The 24,955-nt window shown below is 45.5% G+C and overlaps 1 protein-coding gene across 2 annotated transcripts in view; it reads left to right on the forward strand.

Annotated features, from left to right (window-relative positions):
• The window catches only part of DOCK2 (dedicator of cytokinesis 2), a 457,600-nt gene that overhangs the window by 69,313 nt on the left and 363,332 nt on the right, over positions 1-24,955 (forward strand). For both annotated transcript variants that reach the window (XM_024981420.2, XM_024981421.2), the window contains 8 exons: positions 3,986-4,084; positions 6,043-6,115; positions 6,236-6,339; positions 8,304-8,487; positions 8,643-8,740; positions 12,713-12,802; positions 13,945-14,045; positions 14,829-14,963. In XM_024981420.2, coding sequence (XP_024837188.1) covers positions 3,986-4,084; positions 6,043-6,115; positions 6,236-6,339; positions 8,304-8,487; positions 8,643-8,740; positions 12,713-12,802; positions 13,945-14,045; positions 14,829-14,963 — 884 coding nt within the window. The remainder of the gene's footprint in view (positions 1-3,985; positions 4,085-6,042; positions 6,116-6,235; positions 6,340-8,303; positions 8,488-8,642; positions 8,741-12,712; positions 12,803-13,944; positions 14,046-14,828; positions 14,964-24,955) is intronic.

Here is a 24,955-nt window from a genome sequence, read left to right on the forward strand (position 1 = left end):
TGAACCGAGAGCCATCTCAGGCTTGATTACCACCTTGTGGACACTAACTGGCATCTTCCATGATAAGACTGACCTTGTCAGCCTAGAGTACTTTCAGACTCTCGAAGTGCATTCAGACCCCTGATGTCCTTTGTTCCTCAGGTGACTCCTATGAGGTAAACAGTGCTTGTGTTTAGAGTCTGATTTTTCCTCCCACTGCAGTGTGTCCACCAAAGCCAAGTTGGCATTAACTTTTCCAGGCTTCCTTCTACTGACCTGAAGCCAGTTAGGGGCTCTCATTGCTAGTTGGGAGCCATGGGGGTGGGAAAGTTATTGTCTAGGCTCACTGGAGACATCTATTCAGTGCAGTTCAGTTGCTCAATCATGTCCGACTCTTTGTGACCCCATGAGCTGCAGCATGCCAGTCTTTCCTGTTCATCACCAACTCCCAGAGCTTACTCAAACTCATGGCCAGTCAGTGGTACCATCCAATCATCTCATCCTCTGTCATCCCTTTCTCCTGCCTTCAATTTCTCCCAGCATCAGGGTCTTTTAAAATGAGTCAGTTCTTCACATCAGGTGGCCAAAGTATTGGAGTTTCAGCTTCAGCATCAGTCCCTCCAGTGAATACTCAGGATTGATTTCCTTTAGGAGTAACTTAATCTTCTTGTAGTCCAAGGGACTCTCAAGAGTATTCTCCAACACCACGGTTCAAAAGCATCAATTCTTTGGTGCTCAGCTTTCTTTATGGAAACATACACAGATCTATATTTTCCCTGGAGACATATACAAATCTATATTTTCCCTAAAACTGGGTCCTGTTTTTGGTTGCCATGCTCTCTCTACAGACTTGGTGACATTCAGGTTTCTCTCTGAAGTGTCTATGGGGAGGGCACTGTCATAGGACTTTCTCAGAATAATGTTGTCCTCAGCCTTAGGCAATCAAAAATTTTCATCATCAAGATAGTTTTGTGGGATTCAGTTGCCTGCTGTACAGCAGTTTTCCTTTCACCAGAGATATATGTGTGTTTTCAGTTTTTATAAGCTACATGGGATTCACTGGAGCTTCAGAAATGCTAAGCCCATAAACGTCATGAGATATAAATCTTGGGAGGTAGAAGGCGTCTAGGCCGTTACAGAGGGAACACTGGACAGGGGGTTAGAGGTGGGAGATGTGTCCTGGGGCTCCTCCTGTGGGGGTGCTGTCTTAGCCGCTCGGAGTTTCGGTTTGCTCAGTTTGGCAATGGGGATGATGACAGTAGCTGTCAGAGCTGATTGTGAGGTGCTCTGTACAAAAGGCACAGCACAGCGCTGGTCACAGGGCACTCTACATGGTTGGGAGAACTTCAGAAGCACGTTTCTAGTTCAGTACCTAAGAAGTTCTGAAAGGCTCCATCCCACTGAAGAGAGAGTTGTATGTCTTCCCTCACTTGCAGTTCCCTGGTTGTCCTTGTTTTTTTTAGGGATAAGTTTTGAAAGGATGCTATATCCTTTTCAAATGGTTTCAATCTGGCTGTAGGTAGCATCAGTCTGTATTGAAACAAAACTCATTCTTTCCCAATAGCTCAGAAGTATGGACGGAGAAGGCAATGGCACCCCACTCCAGTACTCCTGCCTGGAAAATCCCATGGATGGAGGAGCCTGGTAGGCTGCAGTCCATGGGGTCGCTAAGAGTCGGGCACAACTTGAGCGACTTCACTTTCACTTTTCACTTTCATGCATTGGAGAAGGAAATGGCAACCCACTCCGGTGTTCTTGCCTGGAGAATCCCAGGGACGGGGGAGCCTGGTGGGCTGCCGTCTATGGGGTCACACAGAGTCGGACACGACTGCAGTGACTTAGCAGCAGCAGCAGCAGCAGCAGAAGTATGGAACAGGCTCTCAAGTAAGAGGGACAGGATTGTAACTTCCCATAGCTTAGCTTGCTTCACCAGGGGACCCAGAGTGAAGGTATGTGGCCAGCTTTGGTCATTCAGCCTGGTAGGGGATCCACTAAAGAATCTGATGGAATCTGGTGAGAAGCATGGATCCTTACACCATGAAAAGCCCAGAGACACACTTTGCAATTTGGGGGCTTGGGGCTGCAAAACCAGTTCTCATGTCCCTAGATCTCTGAAGACTTGAGGTTAAAATCTCTTGTTCTGTTTTAAAAATCGACCTCAAGACTCTTCTGGGTGACCCTACTTTAGATCTTGTTTTGGGACCAAACAACTGGAATGAACACAGATAGAATTAGGGGCTGGCATACTCTGTGGCTCAGCTGGTAAAGAATCTGCCTGAAATGCGGGAGACCTGGATTGGATCCCTGGATTGGGAAGATTCCCTGGAGAAGGGAAAGACTAGCCACTTCAGTATTCTGGTCTGGAGAATTCCATGGACTACATAGTCCATGGGGTCGTAAAGAGTCAGACGCCACTGAGTGACTTTCACTTTCACTTTCACACTCTCTTGCAGGGCTTCCCAGGTGGCTCAGTGGTAAAGAATCTGCCTGCCCCTGCAGGAGATGCAAGAAATGTGGGTTCGATCACTAGGTGGAAAAGATCCACTGGGAGAGGGCATGGCAACCCACTCCAGTATTGTTGCCTGGAGAATCTCATGGACAGAGGAGCCTGGCAGACTAGAGTCCATGGGGTCACAAAGAGTCAGATATGACTGAAGCGATTGACCATGCACACGCACGTAGTCTGCTGCTGCTGCTGCTAAGTCGCTTCAGTCGTGTCTGACTCTGTGCGACCCCATAGACGGAAGCACACCAGGCTCCCCCGTCCCTGGGATTCTCCAGGCAAGAACACCGGAGTGGGTTGCCATTTCCTTCTCCAATGCAAAGAAGTGAAAAGTGAAAGTGAAGTCACTCAGTCGTGCCCGACTCTTTGCGACCCCGTGGACTGCAGCCCTCCAGGCTCCTCCATCCATGGGATTTTCCAGGCAAGAGTACTGGAGTGGGGTGCCATTGCCTTCTCTGTGCACATAGTCTACTGCAAGATAATTCCTTGTTACTGTGAGGGTGATTTTTATGGCAAACAATAAATACCCTATATTGGTTGCTCTTTTCTCACTCTCTCAGAGTATCCTTCCTGCCTTTCTGCTCAAAGCCAATGTGGAACCTTTCTTTGAGATCTTCAACTGTCATTACCTCCCAGAAATATTCTTTGAGTCTTTAGGGAGAACTGAAGCGACCTTTCTCAGTGCTCCATAGTATTACACAGTCAGCCCCCCATACCTAAACCTATGGGTTCTGCATCTGCAGATAAGGAAGGTCATCTGCACTACATCATTTTATATAAGAGACTTGAGCATCTATGGATTTTTAAAATCAGCAATGGGAAAGAGGGGGCCCTGGAACCAAGCCCCCAAGGATACCAAGGAACTGGACGCATGTATCTGTCATCACTTCATGTTGCCTAGTGATTTCCTGCACCACACTGTGAGCCCTCCTGTCAGCTTTCCTGTCTGACTCATGCCCATATCCCAGTGCTTAGCCTGTGCTGGTGTCTGGAAGATGCCCCCTCACTGTGGGCTTCCTTAGCCCCTACTGCCCATGTGTCTGTCTGAAGGTTGATCTCCCGCCCCTTGCCCAGCTTATGCTGGGACCTTGATGTGTGAGCGTCAGAAATCCATTGGAATGAGCTGGTGCCTGGCTAATCTGAGCCTATTGTAAACTTTGTGCAATTCATATATAGGAAATGAATAGGATTAAGAAGACCGGCAGCGTGCAGCCACTCCAAGGCTGGTTACCAGTGACAGTGGGGCGGCATGTCAGCACCTGCTGCACTCCAGGGATTGTCAGAATGCAAGCAATAGAGTCTCTGCAGTAAAGCAGCTGTCACTCCTAGGGCCAGGCACATTCATGGCTAAATCCGTAATGTAGAAGGATATCTGGCAGAAGGCTGAAAGAAGGAAGGTTATCTCAGGCCCTACGGCCAGCCTTGGCCTTGGCCCAAAACTGCCCAAGCATAGAAAATGACAATTCTATAGTGTTTTCTCTCTTTTCATTTCTCTTGGGTCAGAACGCAATTTGTGTGGGAGCTGGGGACAAGCCTATGAACGAGTACCGGTCCGTTGTATACTATCAAGTCAAACAGCCACGGTGGATGGAAACAGTCAAGGTAATAATAATAATAATAACAACGATGATAACAATTGCAAACATGAATCTAAGAAACCTCCCTAAGGCCTGAAACAATGCCCCATCCTGTGTCTGGTGCTATGTCAGGCACTGGAAAAAGTGGCCCAGTGCGTGAGGGCCTTAGTTCTCTTGCCCACCCTTCACTGGTCAGGACCTGGTTGCCTTGGAATTGTCAGATGGTCTCATAGACTGTGCACCAGCCATCAAGTTGTGTCCTTCTATTCATCAGTGAGGAGTGATGGAGCTTGGGAGCAAATGTGAAGCTATAAAAAGCTACTTAATGCCTGGAAGATCCCCTCTTGAGAGGGTACCTCAGATGGAAATGGCATTAACCACAAATATTTGCATTACCAGATTGTCAGGCTATAGCAGAAGGGAACAGTTTGTGTTAGAAATAGAGTATGGAATTAATTTAGTGAACAGTGAAGCTTGATCAAGCTTCCGATATCTCTGTCTTGTGATTAACAGCAGTTTTTCTCACCCTGTTCTCTGAACCCAAACTGAAGACGCGGTCCGGCTCCCCTTGTGGAGGGAGCTGTTCAAGCCTCAGTGGCTCTTGCCTCGTTGCCGGCATCCCCGTGTTCCCAGTGGGTCTCCCTGCACTCATTCTCTTCAAATGACCTACCCATCTCTGGGGTCAGAGACCTATTAGACCAGGCTGCTTTCTCTCTGTGCTCTCTTGCACCCCAGTTACATCTCCTTGTGAGCCCTCATCACGTCGTGATAATTCTGTATTGCCCCGTGTGGGCTGCGGGCTCTTTGGATGCAAGCACGCTATCTAATGTCAGCCTGGCCAGTGCCTCACATAATGGTAATGATGATTCAACGTGCAGTGAAAGAATTCCCAGGTGACCCTCAGTTCTTTTGCTCTGAGATGCATAAGCAAGTGATTTTGGGGGGGCTCAAATTTCATTCTCTGGAGCGCTGAACACCTGAGTGGATTTCCCATAGGTTGCTAAGCCTGAAATGCACCATATAGAGATTGCTGTGGAGCTTTGGTAGGTGGGGTAGTCCAGACCCAGGCCGAAAGCACCTCCATCAAGGATACAGCAAAGACCACTCCCTAGACAGTGAGACTGGGTGACCAAGGGATAACGGTCTTGGCCCAGTGTCCTTGGAGGAATAAGCATCTGAACCCGTGTCTAACCAAAGATGGGAATGAGCCCTGCTGCTGCTGCTGCTAAGTCGCTTCAGTCGTGTCTGACTCTGTGCGACCCCATAGATGGCAGCCCACCAGGCTCCCCCATCCCTGGGATTCTCCAGGCAAGAACACTGGACTGGGTTGCCATTTCCTTCTCCAATGCATGAAAGTGAAAAGTGAAAGTGAAGTCGCTCAGTCATGTCCGACTCCTAGTGACCCCATGGACTGCAGCCTACCAGGCTCCTCTGTCCATGGGATTCTCCAGGCAAGAGTACTGGAGTGGGGTGCCATTGCCTTCTCCGGGAATGAGCCCTAGGATGTCTCAAATATGATCAGATTCAAACATTTTTATTCATTTACATAAATGACAGTCTTCCAGCAAGCCCCCTAATGAGCACTGTTAATTTGCTAAGCCCTGCTGCAATTGCCTGAGCTCCTGGAGTGTGTAAGGAAATGTGCATCCTGCAGTTTGCAGTGCATCAAATCCTGCGCTAAAGTTATGTGACTTTTATATCAATTTGGGGAAATTCATTTTCCTCACTATAATTTACGGATCCCTTTTCATTGGCTGGGAATGCAATTTGCCAAATGGATTACATTTGGTACTTTATTTTCTCTTCATTGCTAGTTCTTATGTAATTTATTTACAGCTCATCAGGCTTGATGAATGGGTGATGTATCAGCACACAGCACTCTCAGCTAAATGGTCAGGCTGCCTTTTTGGGGGGGCAGGCAGGGTGCAGTGGGGAGGGCCACTTAACTAATGGTCTCCTGAGCTCTGGTTTCTGCCTGCTGAGGTGGCCGTCCCTATTGAAGACATGCAGAGGATCCACCTGCGATTCATGTTTCGACATCGGTCATCCCTGGAATGTGAGTACTAAATGGCATCTCTGCGGCCCTAAAAGGAGTGGGGTGGGATCACTCCTTTTGGTAGTGGGTGAGTGGCCCAGGTATCGTTTTCTTTCCTAACCTCAAAGATGCCATTTTTAGCTAAAGACAAAGGAGAAAAGAACTTTGCCATGTCCTATGTGAAGCTGATGAAGGAAGATGGGACCACTCTGCACGATGGATGCCACGACTTGGTTGTCCTAAAGGTACCATGTCTCTGTGCTGCGCTCAGCTGTGTTCGACTCTTTGTGACCCCGTGAACTGTAGCCCGCCAGGTTCCTCTGTCCATGGGGTTTTTCAGGCAAGAATATTGGAGTGGGTCGCCATTTCCTCTTCCAGGGGTACTCCCCACCCAGGGACCAAACCAGTGTCTCCTGCATCTCCTGCATCACAGCAGATTCTTTACTTGCTGAGCCATCAGGGAAGCCCGTGAGCTGAGATTAACTCTGCAGCGAGGAGCATGTAGGAAGTGAGGGGGATATGGCAGGATTGCTTGGTAAATGAGAGCAGGGACCCCCAGTGACACGCATCAGGGCTCTCCAGTTGTGAGACCTGGTAGAGTCTGGACTTCTCTGGGCCTGCATGTCCTCATCTGTGAGGCCTCAGTGAGCGAGTGTGAGAATCATGAGTTATTCCCCATAAACGTGATGGTGAGGGACGCACGGGACTCAGTAAGTGGGAGGCTGTCACACACAGAGTGGGCTTCGATGTTGTGAGACGCCTGTGGGATGTGCAGAAGACCAGCAAGAAATGTTTGAGAGACTCATCACTATAGTGAACGGAAAAACATATTAGCCTTTAGGGTTCTGAGCCTGCTGTTGATTAACCTGGAGTCATCTCATGTGTCCTCCTGAGACGTGTTTGCTTTTTCACACGGTGATGGTCGTATTTATGACCATAAGATGACCCATGCAGAAGGGCCGTGTAGAAGAGTGTGGCTGTCGGCTGTGTTCTTCCTGCATTGTGAGACTTGCACTGTTCTCGAGAAGCGGGGGGTGTCTTCCTGATCGTACATGCGTCCCCAGAACCCTGATCATGGCAGTGGCACGCCTCTGCTGGCACCTGGCTGTAGGAAGGGAGGCAGAGGCTGTGGCTGGGGAACAGGCAAGGCTGAGTGGTCAGCACAAAGATCACACTCTTGCCTTGACCTTCTCAGCCTTGGAGGCTGGGGTTGCCCTTTTTCTCTGGTCTGGACAGCAAAGACAGCCTCATCAAATCTTCATCACATGATACCCTTCTCTGAGTCTCTGTGACTTTTCCAGAATACTTTTTTTCTTCTGTGCATCCTCTGTTTTCTCATTTATGATGCGTCCAGGTAGTTCTTGGCTTAAAAGCCATTCTTCCTCAATAGATTTACAGTTCCATTTGCAGTCAGTTCTCAATTTAGTCACCTTGCTTAAGCCTCGGTCTCCTCATCTGTAAGCTGGAGATGATAACAGTAATCGCTGCTGTGACACTTAAGTGATGTTCACCGAAGCATCATGAGCATTTTGTGCAGCCTCCAGTGCAGACTCGGGACTCAGCACCCGTCACCTGCTGCAGTGCCTGTCTCTGGTCATTCACGTCAGCACGCCGAGGGAATGATGCGTCTGTCATTGCCCTAAGTGTTCTGTACGCATTATGCCACCTAGTCCACTCAAACTTTCTAGAATTTGCTATGAAGCATAGGCAATATGCTTCACAATCAGTTTAATCAAGAGAAAAATGAGACACAGAGAGACAGAGGAGTATATTCACAATAACACAGGCTTGTGAACAGGGTCTAAATCCCTTCACTTTCAGAATCCACTGCCTTTCCCTCTTTAATCTGATTTCTTATCCCGCTGGTGGGCTTGTTCGTGTTAAGATCTTATGAAAGCTAGAATGAACTAAAATATGCTATTTGGGAATCTTCAGTTCCCTCTGTGCCATTAATGAAGTCTATAGAGCCTTGAAATACATGAATGTTCAACCCCTTTCCCATTAATGTAACCTTGGCGTCTCACCTGCTTTGTGGGAAAATAGTCCTACCTTGCCAGCTGACGCGCATCGCTCCTCTGATAGCGTTCTCGCTGTTCCTGACTCTCCCTGTTCCTGACTCTCCCGCCTCCAGCATGCAGCCCGGCCTTGCAAACTCCGTAGCACTGGGTGTGTACCTTCGGCTGGAAAGTAACTAGGGTGTTGTTTCCAGGGAGACAGCAAGAAAATGGAGGATGCCAGCTCTTACCTGACTCTTCCGTCTTACCGCCACCACGTGGAGAACAAGGGGGCCACCTTGAGTCGAAGCTCCAGCAGTGTTGGGGGGCTCTCTGTCAGCTCCCGGGATGTCTTCTGCATCTCTACGCTAGTGTGCTCCACAAAGCTCACCCAGAATGGTACTGGAACCATTGAGAGCTCTGCGTGTGTGTGTGTATGTGTGTGTGTGTTTGTCTGTGTGTGTGTGTGTGTGTGTAGGCAGGCCCAGGGAGGTCCTGATGTGGACAGTTTAGGCCAGTAAATAGTCATTCTGCTTGTCTGGACTCTATTTTAGTGGGCCTGCTTGGTTTGCTTAAGTGGCGTGTGAAACCACAACTGCTACAGGAGAATTTAGAAAAATTGAAGATTGTTGATGGAGAAGAAGTGGTAAAGGTAAGCGGGACTTCATTTTGCCTGTTTTCATCCACCAGGGACAGACCTTTACGTCATGAGTGGCTTCGGGGAAGAGATAAAGTGTTCAGGGAGACAGGACAGATTTTCTTCTGACAATGGGAGACAGTGTCCCAAGTTGTCATTAGAAGCTTTTATTGATAAAGCTGGGGGATGATGTGGTTCAGTGACGCTGAGTGCTGAGCAGGAGAAAAGCATGGCTGTCCTCAGTCTCTGGAAATAGATCAACATTGGTAGAGATCCCAGCTCGAACACTAGCCAACTTCATGTGGGAGTATTACCAATATGACGCATTTGGCAGAGTTGTGATGAGCTTTCAAGATGAAAAATATTTAAAAATTACTCAGCAAATCTCTTACACATAATGTACAATAATTGAACTAAAGCATATGAAACATACAAGGTTAAACAAGGAGTAAATATTTACTTTTGTTGTTACAAGTTGCTATAGTAGTGTGATCTCTCAGTATTATCAACATGTTGCTATTAGAAATAAAAAGTATTCTTGTTTCCACTTCTTTGAGAATGTTATATATTAAACATGAGAAAAGGGAAGACATCAATGCTCACATTTTAAGTGAAACAAGCAGAAAACAATGCAGATGTCAGATGTTTTGTTGTGTCCACATGGTGGTGGAGAATATAGTGTCTGAAGTACAAATCTAATTAAAGCAACCCTCTCTCCAGCATTATGAATTGGGAAAAGTGTTTCCTGGGGATCTTGTTTCTGTCAGGAACTCAGTACAGCTGGAAACTCTGAGACTTTATGTAGTAGCTCTGTGTTTTGACTGTAGGAAATATTGACACATGTCTTAGGGGGAGGGTAGCTATCAAGTTTCAGTTAATTGCCCATAGAAGGAGAAGCAAGAGTCGAATTTCAAGATCAATGCTTTAATTGTGCACCATTGACCCACCTACCCAGTTCAGCAGTGACAGAGAAATTCTCCTCCAGACATTCTTTTACAAGGTCTGTCACCTTTCAGATCAGATCAAATCAGTCGCTCAGTCGTGTCCGACTCTGAGACCCCATGAATCGCAGCATGCCAGGCCTCCCTGTCCCTCACCAACTCCCGGAGTACACTCAGACTCACGTCCATCGAGTCAGTGATGAGGCATGAGGTGGCCAAAGGACTGGACTTTCAGCTTTAGCATCATGCCTTCCAAAGAAATCCCAGGGCTGATCTCCTTCAGAATGGACTGGTTGGATCTCCTTGCAGTCCAAGGGACTCTCAAGAGTCTTCTACAACAACACAGTTCAAAAACATCAATTCTTCGGCGCTCAGCCTTCTTCACAGTCCAACTCTCACATCCATACATGACCACAGGAAAAATCATAGCCTTGACTAGATGAACCTTTGTTGGCAAAGTAATGTCTCTGCTTTTGAATATGCTATCTAGGTTGGTCATAACTTTCCTTCCAAGGAGTAAGCATCTTTTAATTTCATGGCTGCAGTTACCATCTGTAGTGATTTTGGAGCCCAGGAAAATAAAGTCTGACACTGTTTCCACTGTTTCCCCATCTATTTCCCATGAAGTGATGGGACCGGATGCCATGATCTTCGTTTTCTGAATGTTGAGCTTTAAGCCAACTTTTTCACTCTCCACTTTCACTTTCATCAAGAGGCTTTTGAGTTCCTCTTCACTTTCTGCCATAAGGGTGGTGTCATCTGCATATCTGAGGTTATTGATATTTCTCCCGGCAATCTTGATTCCAGCTTGTGTTTCTTCCACTCCAGCGTTTCTCATGATGTACTCTGCATATAAGTTAAATAAACAGGGTGACAATATACAGCCTTGACGAACTCCTTTTCCTATTTGGAACCAGTCTGTTGTTCCATGTCCAGTTCTAACTGTTGCTTCCTGACCTGCATACAAATTTCTCAAGAGGCAGATCAGGTGGTCTGGTATTCCCATCTCTTTCAGAATTTTCCACAGTTTATTGTGATCCACACAGTCAAAGGCTTTGGCATAGTCAATAAAGCAGAAATAGATATTTTTCTGGAAATCTCTTGCTTTTTCCATGATCCAGCGGATGTTGGCAATTTGATCTCTGGTTCCTCTGCCTTTTCTAAAACCAGCTTGAACATCAGGAAGTTCACAGTTCACATATTGCTGAAGCCTTTAGGCAGCTGGAAAAGTCATCTCAAAAGGTATTCTGTTGTCTTCCTTTGCATTCTATTTTTCTTTTTATCAAAAAATTGTTATTGACATATACTCTACATATATTAAGACAACAGAGCACTTATCTTAAAAGTACAGTTCAGTGTATTTCTACACATGTACATAACTGCAGAGGAACCAGAGATCAAATTGCCACCATCTGCTGGATCATAGAAAAAGCAAGAGTATTCCAGAAAAACTACTTCTACTATTTCTGCTTCATTGACTACGCTAAAACCTTTGACTGTGTGGATCACAACAAACTGTGGAAAATTCAAACTATGGAAAAGAGATGGGAATATCAGACCATCTTGCCTGCCTCCTGAGAAACCTGTATGCAGGTAAAGAAGCAGCAGTTGGAACTGGACATGGAAGAGTAGACTGGTTCAAAATCGGGAAAGAAGCACGTCAAGGCTGTACATTGTCACCCTGCTTATTTAACTTATATATAGAGTACATCATGCGAAATGTCTGGCTGGATGAAGCACAAGCTGGAATCAAGATTGCCAGGAGAAATATCAATAACCTCAGATATGCAGATGACACCACCCTTATGGCAGAAAGTGAAGAAGAACAAAAGAGCCTCTTGAAGAAAGTGAAAGAGGAGAGTGAAAAAGCTGGCTTTAAACTCAACATTCAAAAAACGAAGATCATAGCATCTGGTCCCATCATTTCATGGCAAATGGATGGGGAAACAGTGACAGACTTTATTTTTTGGGACTCCAAAATCACTGCAGATGGCGACTGTAGCCATGAAATTAAAAGACGCTTGCTCCTTGGAAGAAAAGTTATGACCAACCTAGACAGCATATTAAAAAGCAGAGACATTACTTTGCCAACAAAGGTTCATCTAGTCAAGGCTATGGTTTTTCCAGTGGTCGTGTATGAATATGAGAGTTGGACTATAAAGAAAGCTGAGCACCAAAGAATTGATGCTTTTGAACTGTGATGTTGGAAGTCTTGAGAGTCCCTTGGACTGTAAGGAGATCCAACCACTCAATCCTAAAGGGAATCAATCCTGACTGTTCATTAGAAGGAGTGATGCTGAAGCTGAAGCTACAATACTTTCACGTGATGTGAAGAATTGAATCATTAGAAAACATTCTGATGCTGGGAAAGATTGAAAGCAGGAGGAAAAGGGGACGACAGGATGAGATGGTTGGATGTCATCACTGACTCAATTGCCATGAGTTTGAACAAGCTCTGGGCAACAGTGAAGGACAGGGAAGCCTGGCGTGCTGAGTCCACAGGGTCGCAACGTATCCAACATGACTGAGCGACTGAATAGCAACAACAACACAACTGTGTACGCACCACCTAGATCAGCATACAGTCCATTTGTATCACTGCAGTAGATTCTCCCTTACCCCTTCTTAGTCGGTACCCCATTCAAGGGTAACCAGTAAGCTACCAAGCTTACCACCATCATCATAGATGGGTTTTTGCCTGTTACTGAATTTCATAAAAATAGAGTGATAATAAACATACATTTTGTGTCTTGACTTACCTTACTCTGTACAATGCTCACAAGGGTTATAGTCATCTTTCTACATAGAAGTAGTTTGCTCACTTTTGTTGCTGTGGCGTGTTCTGTAATACCAAAGTACCGCCCTGTATTAATCTACTTTGCTGAAGATGGACAACTGGCTTGCTCCAGTTTCTGGCTCTTGTGAGGAGCGCACCTGGCCCTCCTGACGTGGCACATGGTGTGTGCCTTCATTCTCTCAGATAGACACAGAGGGGTGGGACTTGTGTATCACCGGAACCTTATGAGACCTCTGTTATCTTGCCCAGTTTCTCCAGGACACTCTGGATGCACTCTTCAACATCATGATGGAGCATTCTCAAAGTGATGCGTATGACATCCTCGTCTTTGATGCTTTGGTAAGAGAGAGCGCCAGTGTTTTGTGACATTAGGCGTTAAAATAGTGTCTCACTGTGAGAACACGGAGAACTTAAGGCCCACGTGGACTTTTCCAGGAATTTTTTTGGAGGCATTGTAACATTCAGCAACCAGGCCAATAAAGGAGTTCCTGTTTGCCTTGTTAGTTTTGAGTTGATTTGAAGGCATGGGCAGAGGGATTAAAATGGGAGTGTTCAGATGTTGATGGTGGTTTGGCCCTGGTTGAAAGTACATGAAGCTGAATATCATGAATATTCGCTTGGGCTGTCCATGAATTCTGGGAGTGAATCCTTGGTCAGGTTGTAAAGCACCCCAAATGTTTCCTAACTCTTTTACTTTCTTCCTCCTCATTGTCTCCAATTTAGCAGTCAGTACACTCCTCTGCCTATCTGGACCATCTTTCAGTGGGCGGTACACCATTCAGATCTGTCTTCTTCCCGTCTTTTGAAATGGTCTGTGCCTCCTCTTGGGCTTCCCTGGTGGCTCAGAGGTTAAAGCATCTGCCTGCAATGCGGGAGACCTGGGTTCAGTCCCTGGGTCAGGAAGATCTTGCTGTTCCAGCTCACATCTTTTCAGTGTCATATCAAAATAAACAGAAGAAATATCCACATTAAGATGTCAGTGACCAACAAAGTATGAATGTGTCAACCCTTTGTGTCAGTGACATTTACATTTTTAAAGCACTAACTTGGAGACAAATGTGACTTAGTCCATTGCTTCCCAAGAGGGCTGCCTATAAAGCTAGCCTTGAGGAGAAATGTTTCCTGAAGAACTCTCACTTGAGAACTCAGGGGAGTGCTGAACCTTGCCCAACTCTCCCTGGAGATTTACAGTGCACAGAAGCATGTAGAAGGCTCTGATAAGTCCTGCAATAAAGACGGTAGTCTAAGGTTGATAACCTGAGGTTTCTCAAACTTGACTGGCTGTGAAACCCTTTTATCTTAGGAAACCCTTCATGAAACACTTTTTGGAAGAGATGTTACCATAATGTAAAGGACTAAAGATACGTTAGTGAACTAATTCCTGGGCACAAGACTTTGATAGGGATTTAGTTGTACTGTGTAACTATGACTTCCTGTCCTGGGTCTGCCCCCAAACACTGACTCCCTGCCTCTTTCTGAAGATCTACATAATAGGTCTCATTGCTGACCGGAAGTTCCAGCATTTCAACACTGTCCTGGAGGCTTACATCCAACAGCATTTCAGTGCTACCCTAGCTTACAAGTAAGTAACTGCGAACCCTCTGCTTGTCCTGCCAGGGTGCCGAGGGCACAAGAAGCTTGAGTAGTTTCTTTTTGTCACCACACTGTGTGAGTTCTATATTTTCTGACAAAACCCCATCTGGCCTGTGTTATTTGGATTAAATAAAAATACGCAAATTCAGAGGTAAGTATGAATATTTTATGGTGACAGAAGTACATGGCAGTGTTTGCTCATTCATTCATTCAGTTAGTCAGCTATCATTTATTGAACAACTATTTGTAATAGTCAAGGCTGGAGAAAAGAAGGTGTATGTGACAAGTGGCTCAGTATTGCTTATGTATAGAGGGCTGAGGGCTAGAGGTCAGAGATGATGCTGGAAAAGGTGAAGGAGCCTGGAAAAGCAGGCCACGTAGTTCAAAGTCTACCCTGCTGGTAATAAAGTAACAAAGTTCCCAAACAAAGGAGCTCTATGATATTAAAAGAACATTTTCTGTGGGAAGAAAAAACTGAAAAGAACATCATGACCACCACCATCCGCACTCACAACTTCACTGTGGCTGGTTTTCCCAGTGAAAAGAGTTTTTTTCTTTGCTGGCTTTTTGTGGGCAGGAAATACTTATTCATTCCCTGTATTAAATGTATATTTTTAAGCAGAGTTATTTTTATGATGTAAATGAGTGAGTGAGCTTGGCTGTACTACCACCTTTAACCTTTGATTGAATGCCTTGTAATTTACTAAGCAAACTAATTACCATGCTGTGGGTTGAAAAGAGATGTATTTTGAAAATATAATCCCTTATTCAGGAAATTGATGACGGTGCTGAAGACTTACTTGGACACCTCCAGCAGAGGAGAGCAATGTGAACCAATCCTAAGAACACTGAAAGCTTTGGAATATGTATTCAAGTTCATTGTTCGGTCGAGGACATTGTTTTCACAGTGAGTACTTGTTCTGTAAGATTGATTGATTAGCTCTGCAATTCCTCTGGGACACAACAGTATTTGTTCCATTGGAGAAACTCTTTCACAAAATTACAGCCAGCCATTGACTAAAAACAACTTAAAAATCCAACTTAGAGATTTATGAATAGGTGATAATTGTTCCAAGTTCATTTGGAGAGGAAAAAAAAAAAAAAAGAAATCATGTGTTGAAGAGTTATGTTTCCTCCAGTGAATATGATTTGTGATTTGAGGCTCTTCTGCATTTCACCTAACATTCTTCATTTGATCTGAGATATGATGAAAGCTTTCCAGGAATCTATATTCCATGGGGATAGGAAAGCAGAACTCAGAAAATCTGACATTTATTTGGCTCTAGAAGGATGTGCATGAAGATGAGCTGTTATTTGCAGTTGCCCTGCCTATCTGTGAAATCCTAGTGGCCAAAAAGGGAGCTGACATGTTAGAGCACCTAAGAGATTTGATATGTGATGGTCAGTACCACAGAGGTTAGCTGCATTTTTTAAAGACTTTAGAGATGGAGTCATGCCAAAGCAACCTGAAAAATAACAATTTATGTTCGTACTAGCTACAAGGCGAATTTAGGCAGGGGTTGGTTGTGTGTATGACCGAGTTGGCTGTGTGTTACAGGAAATAAGAAGTAGCATATGGGAAACGTACTGTCTGGATTCTTACCAAGCTGACTCAGGGGGAAGCAGAGTTTTGTTTTATTTAGCACTATTGAAAATCTCGGGGTAGTTGGCCGTAGGTATGGCTGGATCCAGATGCTTGGTGCCATTCAACGAGTCTCTGTCTCTCTAGATCTTGGCTCTGCTTCTTTTGTTGGTCGCCTTTTGAGGCAAGTTGTCCAATGTGGAAGCTACCAGAACCTCAGATTCATATTCTACTAGCTTAAGCAATTCTAGGTTCCCTGTTGTTATACCAAAATCCTATGCCAAGAACTATCTGATCATGTGCTAAGATGTTAAACAGTGTGACCACAGGAATGAATATGCAGATTGTGCACTTATGGTCTCATGTCCACCTCTGAGCCATGGGTCATGTCAACAACTTATGGTATGAACTTGTTTACTTGGAGGACTGTGTCCCCCCCAAGTAGAAGTCGGTAACTCATCATTTTGACCAAGACTCTGGATGAGTTATGGAAGCTTCATACTCAAAGTCTGCTGAAATGGGTAATCATTTGAGATTCTCCTTTTTAGAATTCTTTGGTATTTCAGTTGATGAATAGAAAGAGATGAGTGTTTTAAACCATGTCACAAAGCGCATGTCGTTTAGGCTATTTTAAAATGGAAGGATCTGTTTCAATTCCTCTATTTTGTCAGATAGTCAAGGTGAAGATCGTGTATTGAAGTCTAAGGGGTATTCTTCCAAATTCAAGAGATACTTGTCAATTATTTGAAAAACAGCAGGGGACAATTGTGAGTCTTGGAAGTGGTCAAGGATTCAAATATTATAATTCCAGATTAGGCCATGGTATCTTATCCCATATCCACGTGAGAACTTTAGATCTAACAAGAACGTTTCTTCCGTGTGTCATATCTTATGCCTCAATTTGTCCTTCTGATTTCTGTCTCTTCTGTCCCTCCCTCCCTCCCTCCCTCCTTCCTTGTCTTACCTCTCTTAGTCTTTGTCTGTTTCTTCCAGGGGAACACAGGGCATTTGTACATTTGCTTTCTTCCTTTCTACCTGAAGGTCTCTCATCTTGCAAAGGCCCCAGATCTTCATTCAGTACAAATTCAGTGCTATTGGAACTCTAAGTGATTTTTGGCTTCTTAAGAAGAGGGATCATCTGTTATTCTCTGCTGTACTCCCAGCATAGAATATATAGAACATAATTGATACTCAAAAAATGTCTGTTGGATGAAGTGCATTTGGGGGACTAGGAGATGTCTCTAAGGTGACCCAGACATAATCTTGAATCTTCTCTCATAAACAGAAATGTAGGCTGACCAGCAAGGAGTATCTAGGACCTCATGCTGAGGTAAGGTAGGTCTTGCTCATTCAAGACTCTTTCATGATGAATTCTCTTCAGCAGAGCCTCAAGGACATTAGGAAGTAATGGTGGTATTTTTGCAAACTAAGAGGACATTTTATTTCTGAATGGTAGATGGCTGTTTCAGTGCTTTGAGATTTCTAAGCCAGCTGGTAGGAAATCGTTAATATAATTATTGCTTTCAGAGCTTATTGTGTTTCTGTTTCCTGTTATTCCTTTGTCTTCTTTCCTCATGTGCACAGTTACAGCTGATCCATTAGTTGTTCCTTACCATCTTTTCTTTGTGCATACTGCACACAAGCATTTACAGGGGCTAGGGATTTTCCTGTATCAATATGCAGGATGCAGTTGGGTAAGAGAGGAAGAAAACTTGTTGAGAAGGACTGGGATTTTTAAAAGGACTGTTCATTTCTAGCACATCAGTTCAGTTCAGTTGCTCAGTCGTGTCTGACTCTTTGTGACCCCATGGACTGCAGCACGCCAGGCTTTCCTGTCCATCACCAACTCCTGGAGATTGCTCAAACTCATGCCCATCAAGTCAGTGATGCCATCCAACCATCTCATCCTCTCTTATCCCCTTTTCCTCCTCCTTTAGTATTTTCCATCATCAGGATCTTGTCCAGTGAGTCAGCTCTTCACATCAGGTGGCCAAAGTGTTGGGGCTTCACCTTCAGTATCAGCCAAAGAAAATGATTTTCCTGTCCCCTCTTCTTATGTCACTAGCTCCTGAGTCAAAGTCTGGGTGGGTGTCTCTGGCACATACCTGTACCGTAGTTGCAGCGGAGCAGGTTTGAGCTTCTGTAAGAGGGGAAAAATGTGGAGAATTCTAAATTGTAGGAAATGTGTCCAAAAATGCTGACCAATATCCATTGGGCTTTTCTTGAACGACTGAGCCCCTGGGAGGTGTAGTGCATAGTGAGGAATACCCAGAAGGAGCTGAGGTGATTCTGTTCTGGGTGTTGAGATTCTCCACAAAACCCTTGCAGTGACTTTTATCCTGAAGCTCAGACAGCCAGCTGAGCAGATCCCCAGGGTTTCTGAGTCTGTGGAATTAGAGCCTGCAGTAGCCTGTGCTTCCCTTATCCACGTGATGGACATCCCCGTAAGAGCACCCCTTCCTGTGGCCAGGCGCATGAAACAGCCTGCAGAATTGCTATACGCCTGACTTCTCAAACGAGAGAGGACCAAGAGCCCGGGTCTGCAATAGCATTGGCTTCCACATGTCTGTGCCGCTTATAAAGCCTAGCCCTGCTGTAGGCCGGAGCACAGGGGTTGCTGTGGGATGTGGTTATACCCACTCTGTCCTGGGCAGTGTCAGCTCAGTGATGGGCAGTGCTTACTCTGCACACTTCCGTCCCCATAAGCACCTGCCTTAGTGAGTGACCCAGGCTCTCTGAGCTTCGGTTTCCTCATTTGTGAATGAGGATAAACCAGCTTTATCCTAGTGTTTTAATGGTGAAATGAGATTATATGCACAAAGTGTCTATGTAGTATCTGATATTTATTCCACAAGCAAAATAAATCTGTTAGCTGTTATTATGTTTTCACCTAGTAGAGACAGAAAGGGTTTTTGTTTCAAACACTCAAATTTAAAGTAGAAAATGAAGTTTTGTGTCTCGATTCATGCTCAGAGTTTGGTTTACTGTCCATGCTGTGTGACACGCTTCTTGCTCTGTAATTTTTAGGAAGAGGGACACCTTTACCAGGCGTCAGTGCTGTTTGAGGCCCTCAGTGGAGGGAGTATTTACAGCCCATGAATTCATCCGGGTCTCTTGCTGGCCCCGTGCATGGCCCCTGCTGTGTCTGCAGTTCTCACTTGCCTTGTGTGTGTGGTCAGGCCCTTTGGCCCGAGCAGCTGTGTGCCCAGCTCTCTCTGTTCCTTGCCTGCTCTACTAGTCTTTTCTTTTGCATCGTGTCTTCTGCTGTCATTACAGACCTGCTTAGTTCTTGCTTCCTTCTCCTCCTCCTCCTTTTAGCCCTCTCCAGAGGGCTGCTCTGCCATCACATGCTCCTCCTTCACCACGTTCATCCACACCCTTGGCTGGGGAGGCAGTCAGCTCTGGGCTTAAAGGCACCATCTCTGGAGCTAGGCTGCTTGGGTTTGAATTCTGCATTTGAGTCCTACCACTACCGATTACTAAGGTTTATGACTTTGGACAGATTACTTAATCTGCCCGAAGCTCAGTTTCCTTGTGTATAAAACAGGCATGTATTGAACAAGCAACAAGCCTTTCAGGGTGGTTGTGCAAACGGATGAACTAATGGGCGTCTGGGAGCTGGACAGTGCTTGTTGCATAGCAAGTACCCCCAGCTCTGATTCCCTGCTTGGTGCACGTCACCCGTTACTTCCATCAGCCTTCACACATGTGCTCATCTCCTGACCTCATCTCCTCTCTCACTCTGTGCCGGCCTCGCAGGCTCCCCTGCTGTGCGTCAGCCTCCCACTGCAGGACGTTCGCACCCTTCCCGGACGCCCACTTGCTCACCCCCTGACCTCTCTTACAGCTCCCCTGTGTATGACGGCACCCACTGCCCCTGGCACTCTTGATTGCCCTCCTGTTCACTCTGCTTTTTGTCAGTTTTCCTCCTCGTAGAACCGATCACATATTATGTTATGACATCCTAGCCCTCTCCCTGCTAGAGTGTCAGCTCCATGAGTCTGATTATTTTGTTCTAAGCACTATTTTGTTCTCAAGCACTGAAAACAGCACCCAGCACATAGTAGGTATGTTCAGTTGGTCAGTCATGTCCGGCTCTTGGCGACCCCAGGGACTGTAGCTTGCCAGGCTCCTCTGTCCATGGGATTCTCCAGGCAAGAATACTGGAGTGGGTTGCCATGCTCTCTCCCAGGGGATCTTCCTGACTCAGGGATCAAACCCATGTCTCTTGTGCCTCCTGCGTTGGCAGGTGGGTTCTTTACCACTAGTGCCACCTGGGAAGCCCCACATAAGAGGTACTGCTTCAGTAAGAAATGGTGCAGCACATCTATCCCCCTTTCACAAATGAGGAAGCTGAGGCTCAGTTCAAGCTCAAAGGTCACACAGCCAAGAATCAGTAGGGCAAGCTTCACATTCCACCTCATCTGAATAAGCAGATTCAAGAACTGGAACTGGACCATGCAAGTGTGAGTGGGGCTGGCCAGGAGGAGCTGTCCTGAGAGGGAGCAGCTCTGGCTGGAAGGGTCAGCTGCTGTTAGCTGCTGGGGCTGCTGAGAGGCGCAAGGCTGTGTGGGTATAAGTGCTATCATCCACCCCTAAGCACAGTAGGGCTTCAGTGAAGACAGTGATGACTTGGACCAGGAGTTTTCAGGAAGGTTGTCCCCCTCAGCATGGTGAAGCTGCCCCTGCTACCCTGGCTTTGTCTGCATGATCTCCTAAGAATGAAGAAAAGCTGTCGTGGGACCGGCCCAGTCAAGCTCACATACTTTGGAAACAAGTCAGAGATAGAGGAGTGCACTGAGCATCCTCACGGGAGCAGCAGGGTCTCCAGGGGTCTCCCTGCTCCCCAGCCCTCCCCGTCCTGGGAAGGCTGGCCAGGCTGGCCGTGGCAGGCACCGTGCTGTTCGTCTGCACCGGGGCTGCTGCTCCACTAACACAGGCTGGGAGGAGCGCAGCTCTCACCTCGAGCAGACGCCCACCAGCCTGGCTGTGTGGCGTCCTTGCCCTTCCTCTAATTGCCTGCAGCAGCAGATGACTCCATGCTCCCTGATGCCCGCTTTTGCCTGTTTATTTTGCATCTTGCTTTATTCTTCCTGTCCTGGCCTCCCCCTCCCCTCCCCCGCCTCCACCTCATCTTTCCACCAGTTCAATTTCTTCTTATGTAAATATTATATACTAGCCTATCCTCCAGGCCATGAATATGTTAGGCAGCAAGGCTGTGCGCATAAAGCTCAGGCATGCCCAGTATAGCCTGCAGTCAGAGAGAATACATAAGCCTCTGCTTTGTTAAACACATATGAATTTAACTTGAAGGTACCTGCCGCTGTGATTTGCTTTCATTGTTCACATATGAATAAATATTAAAATGTAATCATCTGTTTATGTTGAGGATGGGTCGGCATGCTGGTCATATTGCTATTCCTGTTTCTCTTGCATGTAATTTGTTTGCATATTAATGCCATTTTTTCCTGTGTGAGCCTTGGTTTTCAGCTTTGAATATAATTTCACTTTTTGACGACAGTAATGGCTCAGTAAACTTCACAACTGCAGTTAATGGAATTATTTTATGATGACATTAACTTGGCATCAGATCAGAACGGAGAGAACTGTCATCAAACAGATATCATCAAGCGGTTACTAAGTCTTTAATTTATTATCTATTTAATGAGTTTCTATAGGGCAGAGGGGAGGTAACAGCCTGTTTCTTACAAACATATGTGAAAGCACTTTGAAAATCATTAAGTAAATTCTCCTTATTATAACATGAAATTGCATGTATACATGCTTTTCAGTCATGTCCGACTCTGTGCGACCCCAGAGACGGCAGCTCACCAGGCTCCCCCGTCCCTGAGATTCTCCAGGCAAGAACACTGGAGTGGGTTGCCATTTCCTTCTTCAATTTAAAACAGCTTTCTTTCTCCTTTGTATATGGAGATATTGATAAACTTTTATTGAGCACCTATTGTGTGCTAAGGACTTTGTTAAGTGTGAGGAATTCTTAAATTAATGTCAGACTTCCCCATGTAGTGGCAGTTTAGTGGGTGAGACAGACATGCATGCCAGCAGTCAAATGCCAGCATGCCTAGAATAAGCAATGAGATATGATTCAGCAGAAGCTTGCAAATGGCTCTTGGGGGCAGACAGGTTTGAATGACAGATTCCGCCTCAGGAGGAGCTGTCTTTCTTCTCAGGGGAAGTGATCTTTTAAACTAGACATTGAAAGGTATTCATGAATTCTGCTCATGGAAGAAAGGAGAATCAAAAATTCCAAGTAGAAGGAACAACATATGATATAGAACTTAGTCTGAGGACCCTTGATAAAGCCTCTCCTTTGTGTATGGCCCTGTGTCATTCTTCACTGTACCTCACTGAATACTCACAACAGTCCTGCACAGTATCAGTATTATTATATTAATTTTATATTCATTTTACAGAAAGGGAAATTGAAGCCCAGAGAGGCACAGAAAGTGACTCTAGGTCACGCAGTTAGATATTGGCAGGGAGGGATCTGACATCAAAGTCTCAGTTCTTTATTTTATCCTGTGCCCACCAATGAACAGCACTTTGGTGGAACCACAGCTAGTGGGTGGAAGCTGCGGTGGTGGAGGAGGGAGGTTGTGTTTGAAGTGAGGTGTTGAAGCTAGATCGTGAAACACCTTGAAAGTTAGACCAAGGAGTCTGACGTCATCCTCTGTGCTTGGGGATATTGGCATAGATGCTGCTCTCCTCAGAGTGCAGGGTGCTACCCCGGGGTGGGAGGGTACAGACTCATCCCCTGGGATCAGATGAAAATATTAAAGTTTCTTAATTTTGTCCTAAGATGAAGAAGTTAAACTTTATAACATTTGACTTAGAATAGTAGGTGGATATAATTTATATATAAACAGGCACGTAAATCATACTTAAACATTTTTTCTCATAGGAAGAGTTTTGGAAACTGCTGTTTATGGCAGTGGGGAGTCATCACAATTCTAAAGCAGGGGGTTAACATGATTAGATGAATGTTTTAGAAAGATTAGTGCAGAAGTAAGGTTAGTACGAGGGCTTCCCTGGTGTCCTGTGTCTCAGACAGTAAAGAATCTGCCTGCAATGTGGGAGACCTGCGTTTGATCCCTGGCTTGGGAAGATCCCCTGGAGGAGGGCATGGCAACACACTCCAGTATTCTTGCCTGGACAATCCCAATGGACAGAGGAGTCTGGCGGGCTACAGTCCACGGGGTTGCAAAAAGTCAGACACGACTGAACGACTAAGCACAACACAGCACAAGGTTAGGGGAGGAGGGGAGGCAGGCGCTCAATAATAAAGCTACTGTAATAACCCAGGTGAGAAGACTTGAGCCGAGACAGTCACAGCGAGGCTGGAGAAGAAGGGAAGCAGGAAGGTCAGGGTTTACAGATGGCAGGATTGCCCAAACTGAGCATGTGAGTGAAATTGATGGAGGGGGACCATCAGCTGATCTGACACTGCACTTTGGTCCGTTTTATCAGGTTTTGCTCATCAGCATGATGAGTGAAGGGAGGAGGAGGTTTGGGGGAGAAGACGATGTGTTTGGGACATGTGAAGCTGGTGGTATTCACTGGCATGGCCAGATGGAAATGCACAGCAGTCTGTTAGATACAGATTTGGAGTTCAGGGGAGTGGAGAATGGAGATACAGTTTTGGTAGAAATTGATCTCCTTTGGTAGAAAGAGGCATTTGAAGCTGTAGCACAAGGTGAGCAATGCTATAAAACTCAGAATGAAATGCAGGAGATTAGCCTATTGGAAGGATGATGAGGGGAGAGTCCTGGGGAAGGAGGATGAGGAAAGGAAACAGGAAGAATTGGCATTACAGGGAGGAGCCAGGAAAGGGAACATTTCCAGGAGGGCGTGTCAGTAGTACCAACCATTACTGTGAGGTCCTGGAAACTGAAAACTGATCAGGAGCAAGGTATTTCGCATTTAGGAGATCTTTGGTGAATCAGCCACGCCTCTCCTAGAGTTTAGCCTCTTTCCTAGTATCCAGCCAGGAGGCCACTGTGGGCAGAGGCATCAGGCTTTGACTGATTTCCAGGCATCTGCATGGGAATTATTGCGGGTTGCTCTTTGCCAGGGCATACTCCTGGACTGCCTTTCCCCCACCCTCCCTCAGAGGCTGAGCCATTTGCTTCCTATTTGTTTCCGATCTCACACTCTGGTTACAGCATAGGGTAAAACGCTGGTCTTATTTGCTTCCATTGTCCCTTGAAATGGTTTAATTTTGCAGAACAAGATGCTATCGATAGTCAAGGGAAAAAGCCATGAGGACACACATATTCATTCTTTCAGGTTGAAGCGGTAAAAGATTTCCTTTTTCTGTTAACTCCTCATTAGAAGTCTAGGAGTCAGCTTGCTGACAGAATCTTTGCCTTTGCACAAAAATAATTGTTTCTGTCAAATGCTAAGGTTGACAGTTCCTCAGAGAATGACTTGGGTGGTAGATCAATTTACTGATAAATATGTAGGTTTGTGAAATGTGCTTGCAAATCCCTTGGACCTAAATATGAGCAGAAAGGGTCTAGTTTGCCAGAGGGGTGAAATTCACCAGGCTCACCTAATTGTTGGGGATGCTGATCTGAGTCAAAGGACTCAATGTACTCTATGATCTCTTTCAAATCCACTTAACGCAGGCATCACACCAAGTAGCACTTGTTTCCTTAATAGGAAGTACTGAATAATAGTAAGATTGTATGGAAAAACTGGAACAAAATTTTGGCCAACCCAATACCTTACTCAGTTGTTTCTTATTGTGTCTTTGGGATGGATGGGAAGTTAAAAAGGACTTAGTTATGGGGTACATAAGATCACTTTCCTTCAGATCTCCAAACCAGTTCCTCTGTGTCTCAGATCTACTCGCCTAACACAGCCAGGTGCAAAGACATTCATTCAATTCAGTTCTATTTTTCATTCATTCAGTAAACATTTTTGAGTCTTACTGCTTGGAAGTTCTATGCTAGGATGCTGTGGTAAACAAGACAGATGTAGCCCTGCCCCCATGCTTCCCTTGTATAATACCATGGGAGATAAAAAATAAATAAAAAAAAAAACATCAAGTCACTGCAAACCATGATAAATGCTGGTAAGGGAATTAAATAAGTAGTTGAGATAGGTGGCCCAGCAGTGCAGTTAATGATTCCAATAACTGCTTGTATGTTGTGGGCCAGTGGCCTAAGCTCTGTGACTTGGTTTCCTCATCTAAAATTGGGATTACTTCCCAGTGCTATTGTGAGGATTCTGATGAAGCGACATTTACACTGAGATGTGAAGGATGCGGATAGTCCAGCCACACAGGGATGGAA

This window comes from Bos taurus, chromosome 20 (genome assembly GCF_002263795.3).
Source record: "Bos taurus isolate L1 Dominette 01449 registration number 42190680 breed Hereford chromosome 20, ARS-UCD2.0, whole genome shotgun sequence".
Taxonomy (NCBI): Eukaryota; Metazoa; Chordata; class Mammalia; order Artiodactyla; family Bovidae; genus Bos; species Bos taurus.